The sequence below is a fragment of the Alligator mississippiensis genome, chromosome 3, assembly GCF_030867095.1.
Source record: "Alligator mississippiensis isolate rAllMis1 chromosome 3, rAllMis1, whole genome shotgun sequence".
NCBI lineage: Eukaryota > Metazoa > Chordata > Crocodylia > Alligatoridae > Alligator > Alligator mississippiensis.
In genome coordinates, this window is record NC_081826.1 from 130,955,235 (window position 1) to 130,974,779 (window position 19,545).

General features: G+C 42.9%; 1 protein-coding gene across 2 annotated transcripts; it reads left to right on the forward strand.

The window, feature by feature from the left end:
• Nucleotides 1–70: 70 nt before the first annotated feature.
• PAK1IP1 (PAK1 interacting protein 1) lies at nucleotides 71–19,316 on the forward strand. Of its 2 annotated transcripts, none has more exons than XM_006261976.4 (10): nucleotides 71–235; nucleotides 3,158–3,320; nucleotides 3,998–4,118; nucleotides 4,211–4,285; nucleotides 7,505–7,557; nucleotides 8,441–8,586; nucleotides 8,680–8,777; nucleotides 14,392–14,491; nucleotides 17,161–17,287; nucleotides 18,731–19,316. In XM_006261976.4, the coding sequence occupies exons 1-10, from the start codon at nucleotides 173–175 to the stop codon at nucleotides 18,883–18,885; spliced, it is 1,101 nt and encodes a 366-aa protein (XP_006262038.1). In that variant the 5' UTR covers nucleotides 71–172; the 3' UTR covers nucleotides 18,886–19,316. The 2 variants fall into 2 exon arrangements, with proteins under 2 accessions (XP_006262038.1, XP_019350408.1); XM_019494863.1 differs by having other exon boundaries at nucleotides 227–300.
• The last annotated feature ends 229 nt before the right edge of the window (nucleotides 19,317–19,545 follow it).

Here is a 19,545-nt window from a genome sequence, read left to right on the forward strand (position 1 = left end):
AAAAAAGCGCCTTCCCTCCCTCCTCTGCTTTCTCTCCGCAGTCGGGGAAAGGGCGGGGCAGCTCGTCGTACTCCGCGATGGGGGAAGGGGGTAGCCTCCCACGCGCAGGCAGCGCGGCAGTCAGCCCCTGAGACAGAGAGGGCGGAAGGACCCCAAGGGGCGCACGAGGCCGATGGAGCTAGTGAGCGGCTGCTACGAGCAGGTTTTGTTCGGCTTCGCGGTGCGACCGGCGGAGGTAACGCGGGGGGCGATTCCGTAATGGAAGTGGGGTGGAAGGGGAGCGGACGTTCCATTTCGAGGGTGAGCAACGGCCATTGGCTATGACGTAACCCTCCCGCGTTCCTCTCGCCCCGCCCCCGCGGCAGCGCTAGCGCCTGTCCGCTCACTTACCTGGCGAGAAGGCGCCTGGCGCTGCGCTCGCTCGAGCAGCCATTTAAAGCCCAGGCAGCGCTGGCCCCTCCCACCCCCGCGTTTTCTGGGCCCGATCAGTGATTTTACCGCAGGAGGTGTCTGTGTAGGCTTCTGTTCCGCGTTATGTACGTTGCGCAGCTGACTGGTGTCTTGCGCAGGGGGCGGCCCACGTGCAAAGCCATTGTCAATGAGGAATCGCGCCGTGCGTTTAGGGCGGCGGCTCGTGCAACTGGGTGACTGGGGAGTCGGGCGGCCACACGTGCGAGGGGGTTCTCACGCGGTTCTGGGGGACTGCGCAGCACGTTTGGAGTGGCCACGTGTGCAAAGGAATTAGCGCGCCACAAAAAGGCCTGCCCGGCTATAAAATGGGCAAGTAGCTACAGTTAAGGCTTGGAAAGGTGTAGGTGCGCTAGAGCTGGACTCTGTGCAGCTGTCATTTGGATGTGTAGCAGGGCCCATAGAGCTACAGGGGTACAGATCCAGGGTCTGCTGTCTGAGCTCAGTGACCCGCCTGTGTTCCCTACAGCCCCCCACTCCTCACCAAGATGCAGATGTGGCATCTCAGGCAGTTCTGATTGATCCAGGTTAAAATCTGGGACAAAAGGTCTAAAACCAGACAACTGGATTGTTGTTTTGTTCTTTTATTTAAATTTTCTGTATTCCAAGCCAAATTGGCCAAAACAAAATCCAAATCCGTCAGTCAGTCCAGAACCACAAGTAACCCTGCTACCGGCAAATATCCTCCACCCGCATCTAGAGCTTCAAATGTTTCCAAAACTTTTGGCGGGCATCCTACTTGCAGGCCCAAGCCCAGAGGCTTGGGGTTCGGATGCCCCTGAGTTTCGCTTGCCCTCAGCCATAAGGCCCCAGGAAGAAGCTAGGGAGGAGTCTCCCCTTTCCATAAAGTTGATGTAAGGCCAAGAGCTTCCCACTCCAACAGCTAAGTGGGAGGTTTACTATACATTACCTTGGCAGACACAGTACTATCCCATGGCCAGGAGAGCAGTCTTCCCTGGGTGTGACTAGGAAGACCACCTTAGTAGTCACCGTGTTTCCCTTGCCAAGCAAGCATAGGACTATGCTTGATCTGAGCCCACACCACCAGTTTAATCCAGGGCCGTTTGTCCCAGGTTTTGATTAAACAAGCCAGGATAACTGCTTATACCAGGGGTGCTCAACCTCCATCCTGCAGGCCAGATCTAGTTTGCAGCACTGTGTCATTCCACCCATGGGGCTCTCCACCAGTCTGGAAATTTGGTGGCATCACCACTCCCCTACTGCCAAATCTTCAGACCCAAGGGAAGTCCCAGGCCCTGTGTACTGTATCCCAGTCCCAGAGCACAAGGCCAGGCAGGGGCAGCACCGGGTTCCCAGGACCCAATCCCAGCACTTGGAGGTGGGATTACACAATTCCAGGGCCCAAGGACACAATCCTAGTGGGAGGGGGCAGTACAGGGCACTTGTGTCCAATCTGTCCCACAGACTAGCCCCATGCCACTCATCTGGCCTCGGGCCAAAAAGTTGAACACCACACAGGCAGCTTTAATGAAAATTACCCTGAATTAGCTTTAATTCTACCCTCTTCTACCTTCCATTCAGGTATTTCACATGTACTTGAAGTGGGACAAGGAGCTTGTAGGGTTCCAGGGTAGAAGACTTTGTCCTGGGATAAACCGATCATCTGTTTCTAGCCAAGAGCCACACAGCCCTTTACACTATAGCTTGTTCTTGGAATGCATGCCAATGTGTTCAGGGGTATAGGTTGTAGCTGTGTTGATCTAAGGCCATAGGCAGACAGGGTTCTTTGGGTAAATCCAATATCTTTTATTAGACCAACTCAGATCTCTCTCATACTCCACAAGTACAAAAAGTGGGGCAATGGGGTTGTAACCAAGTAAGAGAAATGTGTTAGCCCTACATCTCTCTTTCCCACCCACCAGTGGAGGGGCAGAGAGACCCAAGCTGCTAACATGAGTCATACCAGGTCCCCAGAGAATTGTCTGGATTCTGCAGCAAGTGTGGGCCATACATGACCGGATTTATTATTGTAGATTTATATTGCGCCTTATCCAAAAGGCTGGGTGGGAAAGATGGGACAAAGTTTGGGTTTCCATAACAGTACGTATTTGACTGTCTTTTCCAAAGGCCCTACATGCACTTTTCAGGATAATACCAACCTATCTCTGTCATCATGCATGGGAAATTCTGGGAACTAACAACCTTGTTAGACTCAACTCACCCCTCAAAAAAATGCCCACTCTTAGCTTTCACTCACTTCCTGACCGCAGAAAGATAGTAGAGCCATTCTTCTGTTGTAAAGAGCTCAGAGCACAACAGGTCTAGATGGTTTTCACACTATGGATTCTGTTTAGAAATCTCTGAGTTTATGTTGTGAATCACATGTAGGTGTTTGCACACCTAACAATGCTAATATGCGGCACCCTTAAAAGGTTCTTGCAGCACCTCACAGTGTCATGGCGCTCTAGTTGAGAGTCACTGGTCTAACTATTAGCATTACACTTTTTGCAACCTGTGACACTGTAAGTAGTAGGAAACCTAGTGTGTCACTTTAGTCACATAACTATTTTGTATAATTGGCAAAACATTCATAATTATTTTGTTCTACTGTAAATGTGAGTCTTCAGATATGGTGCTGTTACCAATGGGTTAACCGCAGACAGCTAGAATACATCACTTTGTGTGTGCTCCAGAAAACAAGCTTGTTTATTTTGTATTTAATTTTCAGAACTGGACAGCTGTTCCTGACTTTACCCATCATGCCCACACTGCTTCATTATCAGCGGTTGCTGTGAATAACAGATATGTAGTTACTGGTAGTAGGGATGAGACAATCCAAATCTATGACATGAAAAAGAAGATAGAGTATGGGGCATTGCTACAACATAATGGTAAGGAAATTTATCTTACAGGTATTAATGACAGAAAGTCCTCATCACCAGTAAGGCATGTACCAAAGCACTGTCGATTTTAATAGGTTTTTACTAGAGAAAAATGCAAATGAAACCAAAGTGTGCGTAGATAAGTAAATGAGACTTACCTGAGAGAATGAGGGTTCAGATGGAATTCAGAAGGAAATGCTACTCCTTTGCTTTGGAGGAAAACGATAGAAAGACAACAGTTAATTTAATATTGTGATAAAACTAACTTACAGAAAGAAAAATGTAATAAATCAACTGGCATTATTCTAATGAGTAGAACAAATGGCTGGCTGGCCTGTTTGGATGCTAGGAGTAGGCTGTTCTTCACAGCTATTTATGTATTATTGTATGCTTTATGTCCTTCATTATTCTTGCCAACACTGAGTGCTGTGTACTTGCAATCTTATATCTGCTAAGTACAACCAACAAAAATTGTATGAAGATATATACATTACTGGTGTCATCCAAAAATTAAGTCAACCTCAAGTCGTTCTCTTCTTGCACTTCAAAATATAATATGTATGTGGTGCTCTTAGAAGTTTTGAAGTTTATAATTGAAATACTGAGGGTTATAAAGCTAACATTTTCAGTCTGTACCTGGCTGTTCAAAGTGTACAGTTGTTAACAGTGCTAATCTTGATCTGCAGGCACAGTGACTTGTCTGGAGTTCTATGGTAATGCTCACTTACTGAGTGGAGCTGAAGATGGACTAATTTATATTTGGAACACAAAGAAATGGGAATGTCTTAAATCCATTAAAGCACATAAGTGAGTGTTTTGAATTTGCTTATTTGCATTAATTTTATACATATACACAGAAAACATGGCTAATTTCTTGTTGTTGTATTGACTTTCATTAGGGGGCATGTGACATCCCTGTCTATTCATCCTTCTGGAAAATTAGCTTTGTCAGTAGGAACAGACAAAACATTAAGGTAAGTCAGAACTATTTGACCATGTTAGTTCAGTTTACATCAAAGGTGTAAAACTTTAGACTTCAGGAAGGCCTTTTAGACTTCAGGAAGGCCTTTTAGACTTCAGGAAGGCCTTCGATACGGTATCCCACCCCATACTGGTGAACAAGTTAAGAGGCTGTGACTTGGATGACTGCACAGTCCGGTGGGTGGCGAATTGGCTAGAGGGTCGCACCCAAAGAGTCGTGGTAGATGGGTCGGTCTCGACCTGGAAGGACGCAGGGTTCGGTCCTTGGACCGATACCCTTTAATGTCTTCATCAGCGACTTGGACGAGGGAGTGAAATGTACTCTGTCCAAGTTTGCAGATGACACAAAGCTATGGGGAGAAGTGGACACGCCGGAGGGCAGGGAACAGCTGCAGGCAGACCTGGATAGGTTGGACAAGTGGGCAGAAAACAACAGGATGCAGTTCAACAAGGAGAAATGCAAAGTGCTGCACCTAGGGAGGAAAAATGTCCAGCACACCTACAGCCTAGGGAATGACCTGCTGGGTGGCACAGAGGTGGAAAGGGATCTTGGAGTCCTAGTGGACTCCAAGATGAACATGAGCCGGCAGTGTGACGAAGCCATCAGAAAAGCCAATGGCACTTTATCGTGCATCAGCAGATGCATGACAAATAGGTCCAGGGAGGTGATACTTCCCCTCTATAGGGCGTTGGTCAGACCGCAGTTGGAGTACTGCGTGCAATTCTGGGCGCCACACTTCAAGAAGGATGCGGATAACCTGGAGAGGGTAGAGCGAAGGGCAACTCGTATGGTCAAGGGCCTGCAGACCAAGCCCTACGAGGAGAGACTAGAGAAACTGGACCTTTTCAGCCTCCGCAAGAGAAGGTTGAGAGGCGACCTTGTGGCTGCCTATAAGTTCATCACGGGGGCACAGAAGGGAATTGGTGAGGATTTATTCACCAAGGCGCCCCCGGGGGTTACAAGAAACAATGGCCACAAGCTAGTAGAGAGCAGATTTAGACTGGACATAAGGAAGAACTTCTTCACAGTTCGAGTGGCCAAGGTCTGGAACGGGCTCCCAAGGGAGGTGGTGCTCTCCCCTACCCTGGGGGTCTTCCAGAGGAGGTTAGACGAGTATCTAGCTGGGGTCATCTAGACCCAGCACTCTTTCCTGCTTATGCAGGGGGTCGGACTCGATGATCTATTGAGGTCCCTTCCGACCCTAACATCTATGAATCTATGAATCTATGAATTATCCAGATTTGTGGGCTGGACAAAAGGCACAGGGCCAGTCTCTGGGCTGGATCAAGCCTTCAGACCAGCCCCATGTGCCAGATGTAACCCACACCTCTGATCCAGTGGCACACTGGATCTGACACAGGACCAGTCTGTGGCCCTGATCCAGTCAGGCCATGGATCCAGCATGCAGGGCTGGTCCAGCATTGTGTCATGTACAGCTCTAACAGACAGATTCTGTGTGCTGTATGCTACACACAGGGCTGGTTCTAGCACATGCGGCATTGCGGCAGGCATCGCTGTGGGCTGGATGATATGGGTTTGTGGGTCAGATCTGACTGTCAGGCCATATCCTTAACACCCCTGGTTTATGTCTTGTGCTATAAGCAAAAACTGTATACTGTGTTTTAAATAAGTACATTTACATAAGTCACATTCTTAGTCTAAGCAAGTGCATAGGCATCTACTTGAAGAGGAAATCACTGGCAAAGAGTAGCTTATAAAATAAGTGATGCAAATTTAACTATAGAAACAATAATGTCTAGTGATTAAATCTTCTTGATCATATGATACAGTATAATGCAGTCCACTCAAAAGCTCCTCTTCAGTGCCAAGAGTTGGTAAACAAGGTTCCTTGGGTGAATTTGATATCTTTTATTAGACCAACCCTAATAGTTGGAGAATAGTTATTAAGCAAGCTTTCGAGTTCAAAAACCTTTCGTCAGGCTAAGGAAGTTTCAGCAGTTGGTGTGTGCTCTTCCTGGATGGAATGAAAAGTAAAGAAGCCAGGGGCTGGGCTGGGCTGGGAGTCAGTTGCCAGGCAGATTGTAATGTATCAAAAATCCAATGTCTGTGTTTAGTCCAAGATCTCTAGTATCCAGAAGGCTGATGAAATGGAGCTCATAGGCTCATCTCTGGGAAGTGTTGTGTAAGTTTCCCTTGAGGATCAGAACTGAGAGATTAGAGAGAGAGTGGCCCTCCTGTGAGAAATGTTCCCCTACTGGTAATTGGGTGTTTCTGTCTGATAGATTTCCGGTGTGCGTTCATTCTGGTGCACAGTTGTTGTCTGGTCTCTCCTATGTATTTTCCATCAGGGCATTTGGTGCATTGGATGAGATATATAACATTTCTGGAGGTGCAACTGTAAGATCCTGGGATGCTGATGGCTCTGTTGTGGGGTGTAGTAATTGTGGGGGTGGTTGTGTTGGCAGGTTTTGTGTTTCTTGTCATGGCACGGTCTGGATCCTTTCGGTGTGTTCTGGGCTTGAGGAAGTTTGCTTCTAGTGATGAGGTTGGCGAGGTTCGGTGCTTGTTTGAAGGCTAGGATGGGTGGCTCTGGGAAGATCTTTTTAAGAATAGGGTCTCTTTCTAGTATGGGTTGCAATTTTTTGAGGATTTTCTGTACAGGTTCAAGGGAGGGGTGATATGTCATCACCAGCGGTGTGCGATTTGTGGGGGGGTTTCTTCTGTACTGCAGCAGTTTTTCACATGGTATCTGGGTGGCTCTTTCAAACGTGCGATCTGTCTCTCTGGACGAGTGTCCTTGTTGGGTGAAGGCCTTTTTAAGATTGGTGAGGTGGCAATCCCGGGTGTTCTCTTCAGTACAAATGCGGTGGTATCTGAGGGCTTGGCTGTATATCACAGCTTTTTTGGTGTGTTTAGGGTGATTGCTGGTTCTGTGCAGATATGTGTGTTGGTCTGTGGGTTTCTTGTATACTGTGGTCTGTATTTTACCCTTCTGGATACTGATCATTGTGTCTAAAAAGGGGATGATGGTGCTGGAGTATTCTAGAGAAAGTTGGATGGAGGGATGGTGATTGTTGAATTTCTGATGGAACTCAATCAGAGATTGCAGGTATTCAGTCCAAATGATGAAGATGTCATCTATGTATCTTAAGTATAGCAAGGGTTTGATGGTGCAGTTCTTGAGGAAGTCTTTAATTTATCTTAGCTATTTTTAAGTTTCATTGTTCAAATTGTTTGTGTTGTTTCACAGAACATGGAATCTTGTAGAAGGACGATCTGCCTTCATTAAAAACCTGAAGCAAAGTAAGTATCAATATGGATTTACATTCTAGTAGGATTAGAGTATTAGCAAATGATATATATTGGGTAACCTGTGACTTAGGAATGACTGATCTTTAAATTATTCACTCTGACTCGACTAATTCACCCTGTTCCATTTTTAATAAAGATTTGTAACTGTATCTGCAATATTGAAATTCTGCTGTTAGCAGGCTGTAATGATGCTAAAATAGAAATCTCATCTACTGCTAGAAAGGTTCCTTGCCAGGCAATTTTAATTTAATAATTTAACTATTGTAACACTTCAGATTACCCAAACAGAATTTTTTTTTTAGGAAAGCAATTTGATTTTTACCATTCATTCTATTTTATATTTTATTACTTGTTTTGAGCTTTTCTTTCAGTTTGTATATACAAGAACTTGTTAGCTTATTTTCAAAGGATTTTCATTTCAGGTATTGCGAACCACATGCATTGCAAACATTGTAGAAGTATATTTGCTTATTTACAAATATAATTTACTAGAAATGTTGTTAATTTTGTAATTTTTTTTAACAGAACCTAAATACATAGACCTGGCAGTCTCCCTTTTAAAAATCTATTTGATTACTACTGGAATAAATCCAATTTGATATCAGAGTCTGATATGCTTTCTTCTTCCAGCTAGGCATATAGGTTTCAGTCCTATAAAGGCTTAAAAATATGCTTATACTTACTACCAAATATACCATTGAAATCCAAAGGACTTCTACTGATAGTAAAATCAAGCACTTGCATAGGTGTTTGCAGGACCGAGTCATATGTAGAATGTGTTAAAGAGTATGGTGAGGATGTTTAACATGAGATTGTGTCGAGACTGGTTATTAATACTATTGAAGTATTTTTTTTTTTACTTGTAAATATTTAGATGCACACATAATCAAATGGTCCCCCAGTGGAGAGAAGTATGTGGTAGTGATATCTAATAAAATGGATGTCTACAAACTCGACACTGCATCTATCATTGGCACCATCTCAACTGAAAAGCGAATTTCCTCAGTTAGATTTATAACAGTAAGTACAAAAAGGGAGGTGTTGGGAAGCTAACTTGTTTAAACATTTCTTCAGTGTTTTTAAGTGAATGTATTTCTTCCTACCCTTTTTAAGGATTCTGTTCTCGCTATTGCTGGAGATGATGAAGTTGTAAGGTTGTACAACTGTGAATCCCAAAAGTGCCTTTGTGAATTTAAAGCTCATGAAAACAGGTATTTGTCCTCTTATATTGCTTTAAAAGTCATGGCACTATTTATGCTAGCCTGTTTAATAGCAATGTTCTGCACATCAGCTGTAGAAGTTTATTTTTAAAATAGAAAGAAAAGAGTTTTGTATGGTTTCAATGTACCGAGTTGCAAATTCAATGTGCATACTTCTGTATTCTGACTATGAATATGGATACACACACACTTTCATATGAATTGCAGAGACATAGTTATGTGCAATTCATTTTAATAGCTCAGTATTTGATATATGATAAACTTGGAAGAAATTCTTTTCCCCACAGCCTGTAATTAACTTGTGGAACTTATTGCCACAAGATGTTATAGAGGCTGATATTCTTAACCAAGTTCAAAAAAGGATTTGGGCAAGTTCATGGAGGACAGGTTCATTAGTAAGTGCTAAACATGATAATAAAGAGTGCAGCTAGGCCTCTGAATGCTGGAAGCTGAAGCTACAATGGAGGAGGTACAAGGGACTAGTACCTAACTTTAGCAGTGGGTGAGGGGACATGAGTCCAGGATGCTGTCTAAGCAGGGGTGCTGGAACAGAAGCAGGGAAGTGTGTGTGTGTACATATGTACACATGCCTGCAGCCATGGGGATTAACCCTGCTGCTGAACTAGGTGTTTTGTATTGTTGTTTGGAATGGTTGCCAGTAATGCTCTGGATCCCTCCTGTCTGCACCCCAGGGATGCTGGGCCACTTCCTATCACTCACTGTTAACCAGGCAGATCCTGGAACCACATTGCCAGACATGCCTCTGCTGCCCACAGTGCAGAAAATACTGGTTACGCCTCTTCAGGGGACAGATCAGCCTGGCTAGATCCCGTATGTATCCTGTACTCTTACTCTTAGCATCTATGCCATGCAACTGTGAAATACAGGAGGTTAGTGGACTAGCTGAAACTGTGGCCTGACCTATTATGGCATTTCTTGTGCTCTTGAGAATTTGAATTAATCTATTCATCTACCTCTTGTAATGAAGGAAGCTCAACCCTTTCCTGATAAAGCCTTATAGAGGGAGGGAAGCAAAGAGAAAAAGTGCTAGGGAATCATTTAATTTTTTTTATTCCTATACAGTATTTTTACCCATACAATTACATGCCAGTGTTTATGCACAGAAGCGTCAGCTTGCACCTGTTTTCTAAACAGTGCTACATTTCTCAGGATTTTTATCCAGAGTTACAACAGATTACATCTTCTTTAATTTTTCCTTTGGAGTACATGTCAAATAGTTTTTACTAGTGATAAAAAATGGAGGTTCTGTGGTCAGTGAACCCCTGGCACTGGGCCTCAGATTGGGTCTAGTTAAGGACTGCATTTTTTAATTCTTTCATCTGGCGTATTAGTCTTAGTCTAGGCTGTGGATCTGCTGCTGCTTTAACTATGGTCGCTGTGTTATAATGACTGAGTCGCTTAGAGCTGTTGATTGCTTAGCCAGAAGCTGAAGCTTTAAATGCTTGCTGAAGACTCGAGTCCGTGGGCAGATCTAGGATTTTGAAAAAAACCGGTGTTGTACAAGGCCATGAAATAGGAGAAGAAAGACCAGAAGTAGTTAACAAGCAAAACTACAGAAGAAAGGATACCTTGATTAGTAGAACATCAAGACTGTTAGAGGAAGAGAGGGTCCTTAACACCTGGGGAGTGAAGAGAGATTAGCAGAAATTGGGTAAATTCTAACGACTCCTTCAGTGCTATCTGAATAGAAATCTCCCTCCAGGTGCCAGGCAATTGTTTTTCAACTTTGGATGGAGCAGGAATAAAAAAGAACAATTGAACCTCCATTGCCCCCCCTAATTTGCCTCTGCTGGACTTTGCCTCTCCCTCCATGTAGCCTCTTGAGGGAAGAGAAGGAAAAGAAGCAGCAGCTATCTTACAATATCTTTATTCTTCTCTTCTGTGTAGAAAATCAGTTTTCCATGTAAGGACACACGCCCTCATTTTTGGCAGGCTGATTTTTTGGGGGAATGGTACATGTAGTGTGTCAGCAAGGCCCCTGGTAGGCGTGCAAGTGAAGACACAATGGGATGCGATGCAGAATCCCCACAGTCATTCTTCCTGTCATATCACATGTGCATGGGCAGGTGTGATTGTGTGACCTAGCATTAGATCCCAACACACCTTACTGCTGGTGTATCCTGGGCTCCCGGCACCAGCAAATAGCAAGCTCCCACAGCTGAGAACCTTGTCAGCTGATGGGGCTCCTAGTCGCAGGACTGCATTAGGTGTCCCCATGGCTGGGAGCCCCATCACCTAGGAGACCTGATCATCTGATGGAGCTCCCATTCACAGGGGCACACCTTGTGGCCAGGAGCCCCAGCCGGACTATACGTTCAATTAATAGCATCATAGTAACCAGCCACAAAATTATCACATTTTTTTGTATAATAATTTTGTGGTTTATGCCATGTTTTATCACACCATTAATTGTATTAATGCAGGGGTGGGGAATTATTTAGGCTGGAGGGCCACTTAACAAGTTTTGGAGAGCTGTTGAAGGCTGCAAGGGTGGCCCCGCCCCTTGACAAGTGCCCCAGCCCCTGGTCACCATTTTAGGACTGAAAGTCCCGCCCCCTAACCCCTGACCTTTGCCACCAGAAGTTCCTCCCCTTGCCCCCAGAAGTATTCTTTTTGAGAAGGGGGTTTGCTATCTTGGAACTGGAAAAAAAAAATTATATACTAAAACTCAAAATTGACAATAACATATTTTAATTTTATTTAAAAAAACATTTTGTCCTGATTTGTGTGCATTTGTGTTGTGTATATAGAGGTGATTGCATAATAACTCAAAATGAAGTCTTACTCTTGTATATTGTGGGGGGTGTTTGGGGTATGGATGAATATGTATGGGGTTTCTGAGGGACTGTTGCGGGGGGGTATATGTGGGATGTAGGGGAGGGTGTGGGAGTATGTGTGGATGTGGGTATGGGGGGTTTGTGGGAGGGTGTGGATGTGTGAAGGGGGAGGGTGGCTGGGGTTATTTGTGTGTGTGTGTGGGGTGGGGTGTGTGCATGTAGTAGCGAGCGGGGCTCCCCGCAGAAGCGTGGAAGTGTGTGTGTCTGGGAGGGGGGTGGGGGGGCGTTGAGGGAGGGTGTGGGTTGGTGCAGTGTTTGTGAGGTATGTTTGTGTGTGGGAGAGGGTGTGGTTGGGTTTGTGGGGGAAGGTTTGAGGGCATGGTGGGGTGTGCATGGGAGCCTCCCATGCACACCCCCTGAGCAGGTCAGCACCCACCCTGCCCCAACATCCTGGAACCTGCGTTCCCTGCAGTGCCTCCCCAGCACCACCAACAGCATGCAGCCCCAGCCTGTCCTGTGCCTACTTCATACTGATTGGGCATGACATGTCCTGCCACCCCCTGGGCCACTGGGGCTGGAGCAGCTCCTTCAGACTGCTGCTGCTGCCACTAGCCGCAGCCCTCCAGTACTGATAGGGACCTGCATATATGGCCATGACCCAGCATGGTCCACATCTGCTCTGGACTCATCCATGCAGGCTCAGCAGCGACAGCAGAGGCAGCTACCGGGCAGAAACTTGCTTGGCGCAGGGGAAAAGTGGCCCCTCACCCTCACTGTTGCCAGATAGTTCTTGGTGCAGCTGCCCAGAGTCGGTGCTGTGCTGAGCTGCCTTACAGCTCCGCCGCCATCACCACCACCTCTGGGCTGCCCAGCGTGGCAGTGGTAACAGTGCAGCATAGCTGCAGGGCAGCCTGGTGTGGCACAGGCTCCAGGTGGCTGCACCAAGAACTGCCCGGCAGCAGCAAGGGGGAGAAGCTGCTTTTCCCCCGTGCTGAGCAACAGTTTCTGTCCAGTAGCTGCTTCTGCTGCCGCTGTTGAGCCTGGATGGGTGAGTCCAGAGTAGGTGTTGAGCACACTGGGTTGGGGCTGTGCACATGGGTCCCCACCAGTACCACTGGGCTGGGGCGAGCAGCGGCAGCAGCCAGAAGGAGTTGCTGCCTAGAAAGGCAGTCAATCTGCGGAGCCACCCTAGCACTAATGTGTGCCCAGGAGGCAGCAGGATACGCCATGGCTGGGTGACACCTGAACCAGGCAGGACCAAGGACCCACCACAGGCTGGACAAAGCCCTTCTGTGGGCTGGATCTGGCCTGCAGGCTGTATTTTGCCCACCCCTATATTAATGTGTGGCCAGGTAACAACTTAAGACTTGTTTAACAGGTTAATCATGTCTTGAGTGTAATGTGTACCAGGGGCCTAAATGTGGTAGCTCTGCCAGAAAAAGACTCTGTAACATAGACAAGGCTTCATCTCACTTGTTCGTTAAATAAAAGCCTGTGGCTCTTCTGGTTGAGGAGAAAACCTTTATAAAGTGAAAGTAATAGAATCTGTAACAAGTGAAACAATATAGGAATACCTGCATGCATCTACAAAAAATGGAAACCATAGCTCTGATAGGTATGAACTGCCTTGTTTTTCCAAATAGTATTAATTCAAATGCCCAGTTGTTATGATTTAAATATTTACCTTACTAAATATTTCTTTGATGATTAGAGTATATAAAAACGTGGAATGACTTGTGTTTGAAACAGAGATTGCCAAATAGGGTGGAGGCAGGGATGGAAAATATTACAGTGGAAGAGCATGTTACTTTCTTAAAACATCACTTGGCTTCAGTCTTGCTGCTGTTTGCATCAGGGACAAAGCTCCCATTAACTTCAAGTGAGAACTAGATAGGATTTTTATGTACCAAAACAAAAAAGCATCAAAATCTAGTTGCCTTGGTAGCATTAGCACTTTTTCCCTGGTCTTCCCTGCAAAGTAGTATGACTCTTGTTTTATATCAGATGTTAAATAATAAAAATGAAAAAAAAAACATGGTTGCAACAACAGAATGGATTTTATGGATTAGATGTGAAAGTGACATCAGCTATAACTTAGTTTTGATTATAGGTTCCATTCATGGGGAACACAACAGGACATTTTAATTCCCATATTAAATCCCATTGCTGAGTGGAGCCAGAAAAACAAAAAAAGTCTGTGTAACATGTCATGATGCACCATTTTTTGAAGTCATTTTAAGATTTTGAGATTGTATTTTTTTAATTTGACAGTTTATACAGCCTTTTACTAAATCTAAAGGGTCATTCATTAAATGTCGTTACCCATTTATAGCTTACCCTTATGACTAAATACAGTCATATAAAATAACACAGTTGACCTCAATACCAGACAAAACCAGGGGAGTCATGTATATTATGCATTACCCTTAAAATACAGATCTGGTATTCTGTCCTAATAGGTGCCAATTCACAAAGGCATATGCTGAAGTTCTTTTGATATCAATGGATCTTTAATATGAACTTAAGCATTAAAGTGCTTTTCTGAATAAGGGTCCTAACATTCTTTGATATACATTTTAACAAAGGTAAATACTACTTTTTGAAACACAAGAGATGAAACAATTTACCCCCTACGTGTATAGCTGCACCTTACACACCTAAATCAAAGGTATCCACATACAACATCCATTGTACATAATTCATTTTTTCAGTTTTACCTTTTTTTTTTTTAGTTTCTGTCACTTCTTAATGTTTGTCCTGATTAGCTGTCATTGTAATAAGCAAATAAGCATTTCATTTTATCCTAGAATTAAAGATATATACAGCTTTGAAAGAGAAGGGCAACAGGTTATGGTTACTGCATCCAGTGATGGATACATTAAAATGTGGAGTCTCAATCTCAATAAGGTAAGCATATTAACAACTTGTGGAAAAACTCTGGATAATTAAATTCCAGAATTTTAGATTTTAGAGTGCTTATATAGGTTAATGCTAAAGAACATCAGAAATTTATTTGTAATCTTGACACGGATAATTTTTGTACTGTGTCCAGCAGCACTCTTTTATACATATGGATCTTTCAGCTAATTGTTTCTTTGTTGCAGTGATCCTCAACTAAAATGCCATGGTACTCTGGGACGCCTTGAGATCCTTTCAAGGGTGCCACACAATGCTACATACCCGTTATGTTTGCAAGCATGATTCACAAGATAAGCCCATAGATTTCAAATAGAAATTCATAGTTGTGGTCTTTCTGAGTTCTTTGCAACAGAAAATATCTGTATTATTTTCTGTAGTCAAAAAAAAAGTGAAAACGAAGAGCCGTCATTTTCTGAGGGTGCTGTGAGTCCATCCAGGGTTGCCTTGAGTCTAGACAGGTTGAGAATTACTGCTTATTGTAACTTCTTAAATTTTTGGTAATGACAAAACATCTGGTAAAATTATCTAGATCAGTGGTTTTCAACTGGGTCTGCAGGCTACATCTAAGGAGCCTGCGAAAGATTACTATGATCAATCAAAAGTATGTGAATACCCACACTTACAAAGGGCTCCACAACTCCATTTTACATTTTTAGGGGTCTGCAAATGGGAAAAGGTTGAAAACCATGGATTTAGATCTCACTCCCCATCTTCTGGGTTTTGCTGTCTGATTATTAACTGACAAAGCTCACAGCTTTCTTGTCAGTTTTATGTCTGCCTGCACAACACTTTCCTTTTTGCCAATAAAAGTATGAGTGTATTTACACTCAAAAATAAGGGTCCTAACATTCTTCTATATACATTTTAGCAAAGGTAAATATTATTTATCTGGTGACGGACCCATTCTCTCTGCTGGCAGTATAATGGTGCATCTCCAGGCACTAGGGGCTTCTGCTGCCATTTGGAAAACATCAGAAGGTATGCACAGGCAAGCCCGCACCAGCTTATTGCTGTGGTCCCTTCAGCAGCTGATGCCTTCTGAGGATATACTTTGCCCTGGCTGGCACTGCCACTGAGAGGAACCAGCAAACACCAAGCAGACATGAATGCTCGGATGGCAGACAGCAGCCATCATAGAATTTCTAGTGATGAAAAATAGCACAATATAGACAAGGCTTTATATGCATTAGTGATTGCTATCAATGTCAGCAATGCTGGTGACTAAACATCACCCAAAACATAAACAATATATATATTTTTTTACTTTGTGCAAGGAAAAATATTGGTTTGATTTGAAAAATTCAAACATGGTGAAGCACTGAGCCTTTCCATATCATCCTGAACACTTTTCTAGTATTTTCAAATTTTTATTATTGACATAGCAAGCAAATTCTCTCTGCTTGCGAATGTCTTGCATTTTTCCATGATGTATAAGGTGAACAGTTTTAGCAGTGTTAGTTTGTCAAAGCTAATGACTTTTCAATAAAGATGAAGAATTGTAGCCAGTGATTCACATAGTTAATTCTAAATGTGGCTTGAGTTGTTACTGTTCCCTGTTCATCCTCAGGACATATTGGCCATGTATACATATGTGCTTTACTGCCAAGTAAATTATTTAGCTGTGGAGTAAAGCATCACCATCTACACATGAGATTGTAGTAGGCTGCAGTAAGCTAATTTATGCCACAATAAAATAGTACTCTCTAGGACAGTACTATCTTATGCTGGGGTAATTTACTATGATTAAATGCACATATAGGCACTGACCAACAGCATAAATTGCACCCAGTCAGCCCAACTAGGTGGGGGCTAGATTCTTGCCTGCTGCCTAGTTACACAGCTTCACATTTCAGCACCCTTGTTCCCCAGCCAGCCCCAATGCCACCCAGAGCCTGGGTCTGAGCAGACCTGGCATAAACTGCTCTGCCTCAGCTCAAGTTGCTGCTGTCCTGGGCACACATGTAACTGCTATACCTGGGAGTAGTTTATTCTAGCTCAAACTGCTCTGGAGTTTGTTTCAAATTAATTGCATGTGTAGATACATCCATTATGCTGTAGTGATGTATGCTAGAATATTTGCCTAGGCTTTCCTCGGATGCAGAATAACTTGCATTTAGGAAATATGAAAGATGTGTATCCAGCAATGCAGTTTTAATGGTAGAAAGCTGTAGAGGGAACACCAAGAAACCAGGATACATTTAACCAGTTAATTACTGCATTAGTTCACTTGAATTAGCCCTGTTAAAAGAAGAAAAATTAGTTCACTTGAAGAAGCCCTGTTAAAATGGTTAACCATTTGAAGCTCTGTTAGCTGACTTTGAAGTTTTTACACTACAACAACTGGCTCAGCTAACAGTGCTTCAGTCACGTTAAACTACCTGAGTTGAGTTAATATTAATGAAAAGCACATTTTTCTTGTTGAGGCTTGTCCCTAAAGGAACTCTCTCCCTGACAGTTTACAAAACCAAAGATAAAAGTTGAGTTGTGAGCAGGATGTTGTACAAGTTATGGGCTTACTTCTTACATGTGTGTAGGCCTTTAGCTTCCTGTGATATCAGTGGGAATTAGGCATATAAAATACCTTTTTAAAAAGTAATCTAAGCCTATGTTAAGCTATATTGAAATAAGTTTGAATTAATCTGTTTGTTTTTTCTCAGATCCAGGATGCTCCATCTTTACTGTGTGAAGTCAATACTAAAGCAAGGCTTACATGTCTGGCAGTATGGTTGGACACAGCTTCAGAAACTAAAGAAAACTCTGACAAAGCTGAAACCTCATCCTGTGGTAACCGAAATTATACTATTCATAACCTTATTTAGTTTTCACTGGTGAGGAAGTAGAGCATACCAGAGAGGGTAAATTAGATTCTTCTCTTTCTTTTGCAACAGTTAACAGAATTTGTTTACCAAATTCCAATTAGTTGTGACTGTTTAAAGCAATTGAAAGGAGCAAACATTGGCCTGCAGTGTGTTTATCACTATGATGATGCAGTGGGCACAAAAGAGGTTTGCGTGCTTGTCGGATCCTAGGTTGGCAGCTAGAGACAAAGCGTTGCTTGTAAACTGGGTAGAGTTGACAGAGACCATTAAATAACTCCTATGATGGCATTTGCAGAAATCACCTTTCAAAATAGAAGTAGACATTTAAATGTATTTCTTTAAAGTATTTCCATCTTACAATATAACACCTTTTTAAGGGTACAATAACATCCTTACAGACTTAATTACTGAAATATTCCAAGCTGAGCAACATCTTAGTTCTCTATATCCTACTGTAATCATTTTAAACTAAGACTCATTGGAGTGACATTTATGTAAAGTAAAATGCTCAGGCTCTGAGAATACTGCTCTTAACTGGAGGGATGTTAAGGATGGCTGTCTAACAGATCACAAGCTTGTCAGTTGTGTGCATATCTTACGTGCAGACAGACCTTTATAGCTAAGGATTGGCCTAGCTTAGAAAATATGGCCCAGTGTATTTTCATTCTATTCTCATGTGTGATCATCTGTTTAAGTATGTTAGTTTGCTCTTCAAAAGTGTGAACACTACATGAAAAATGAGCATTTGGTCCACTCCTCATCTCCCCCCAAAATTGAAGACTGTATTTCCTTGCATACCATATGCCCCCAGGTAAGACATGCATCTTGTTTTAGAAAGGCAGAATTAAGAGAAAAAGATGTTTCTAGAATCTTACCTGCCACAGCATGGGCTTACCATGACTGGTTACTAGCCACATGCAGAAGGAGCTTGTCACTTACCTTCTTCTTGCAGCTTCACAACTAAAAGTTTATTTAACCCTGACATGGGCACTGCTGAATTGGCATGGCCAAAAATTGCTGGCACTAAGGCAGTGGCTGTAACAGGGTTAAACCTTTAGCTGTGGAGCTGCAAGGAAGGGGTGAGTGATTCCTGAGGAATGAACTCTATTCTTCCTGCATATGACTGGGAAGGGAGCACAACTCCAGCAGCCATTCCAGGATTCCCATGCATCCTTCCTAGTATGAAATCAGCTTCCTTGCCTAAAACTCACCTTTTTCTAAAAACTACCTGTCCAAAATTGGGGTCCATGTGTGGTATGCAAGTAAGTATAGTATGCAGCTCATGCAGTTTCAGTTTATGTCAAAATGGGGTGATGTAAATATGCACATTGTGCTAACAGACACAATGGAGATTCAATATGTTGACTGTACAAATAATCCTATATGAATACTTTTCTGTTTGTTTTAGCAAATGAAGATGAGCAGCCATTGATTACCAGGAAAAGGAAAGTTTGTTGGACTGATACTTCTGATAAATCAACAAAAGTAGAAAAGCATGTGATGCCCAAGAAACAAAAATTGGGAGGTGCACAGCAAAAGAAGAAAAAAAATCTGCAGAGCTGAACATGAGTGTATATTTCCCACTCACATAATAAGCAGATATTAGTAAATTTGCTACCACTCTTTTTCTTTTTATACCTCTTACTTCTGCTAATGATATTTTTCCTTCCCAAGGTATAAAACTCTTTGTTTTCAGAAGTGGTGATTTTTTTTTCTTCTAAACTGATAAATACTGAACTGTTTTGGAAGATGGCGGAACAGATGGTACCAGCTTCTCTTGAACCCTATCATGGTGAAATGAATACATAATATAAAATATTTCATTTATATTTTCATATATACCAAATATAACATAAATTATCTCTTTGAATGGGTCTTAAAATTCAGTTGAAAACTACAGGGATTTCTGTAGCTCTGGATTGGTATGTTTTTTGTCTTTAACTGTGAAACCAAAACACCAAAACCCAGTTTAAATTAAATATACATTAAAAATACCTGCAGTTGACTGTTTTCACACCCATAAGAAAACAATAGATTTTTCTTACTCCATATATTTTCTGCCTTCATTGCCAATTAGTTTAAGGCAATCCTACTATGCTATCCTTTATGTTTGAAAACTGACTGCCATAAAAGCCCTTCTTCCTACATGAGTGGAAAGAAACTTGAGATAGTACACCTATGTTTAGTAGTGAGTCTGTACCAGTTGTTCTCTGTGAGTAACTA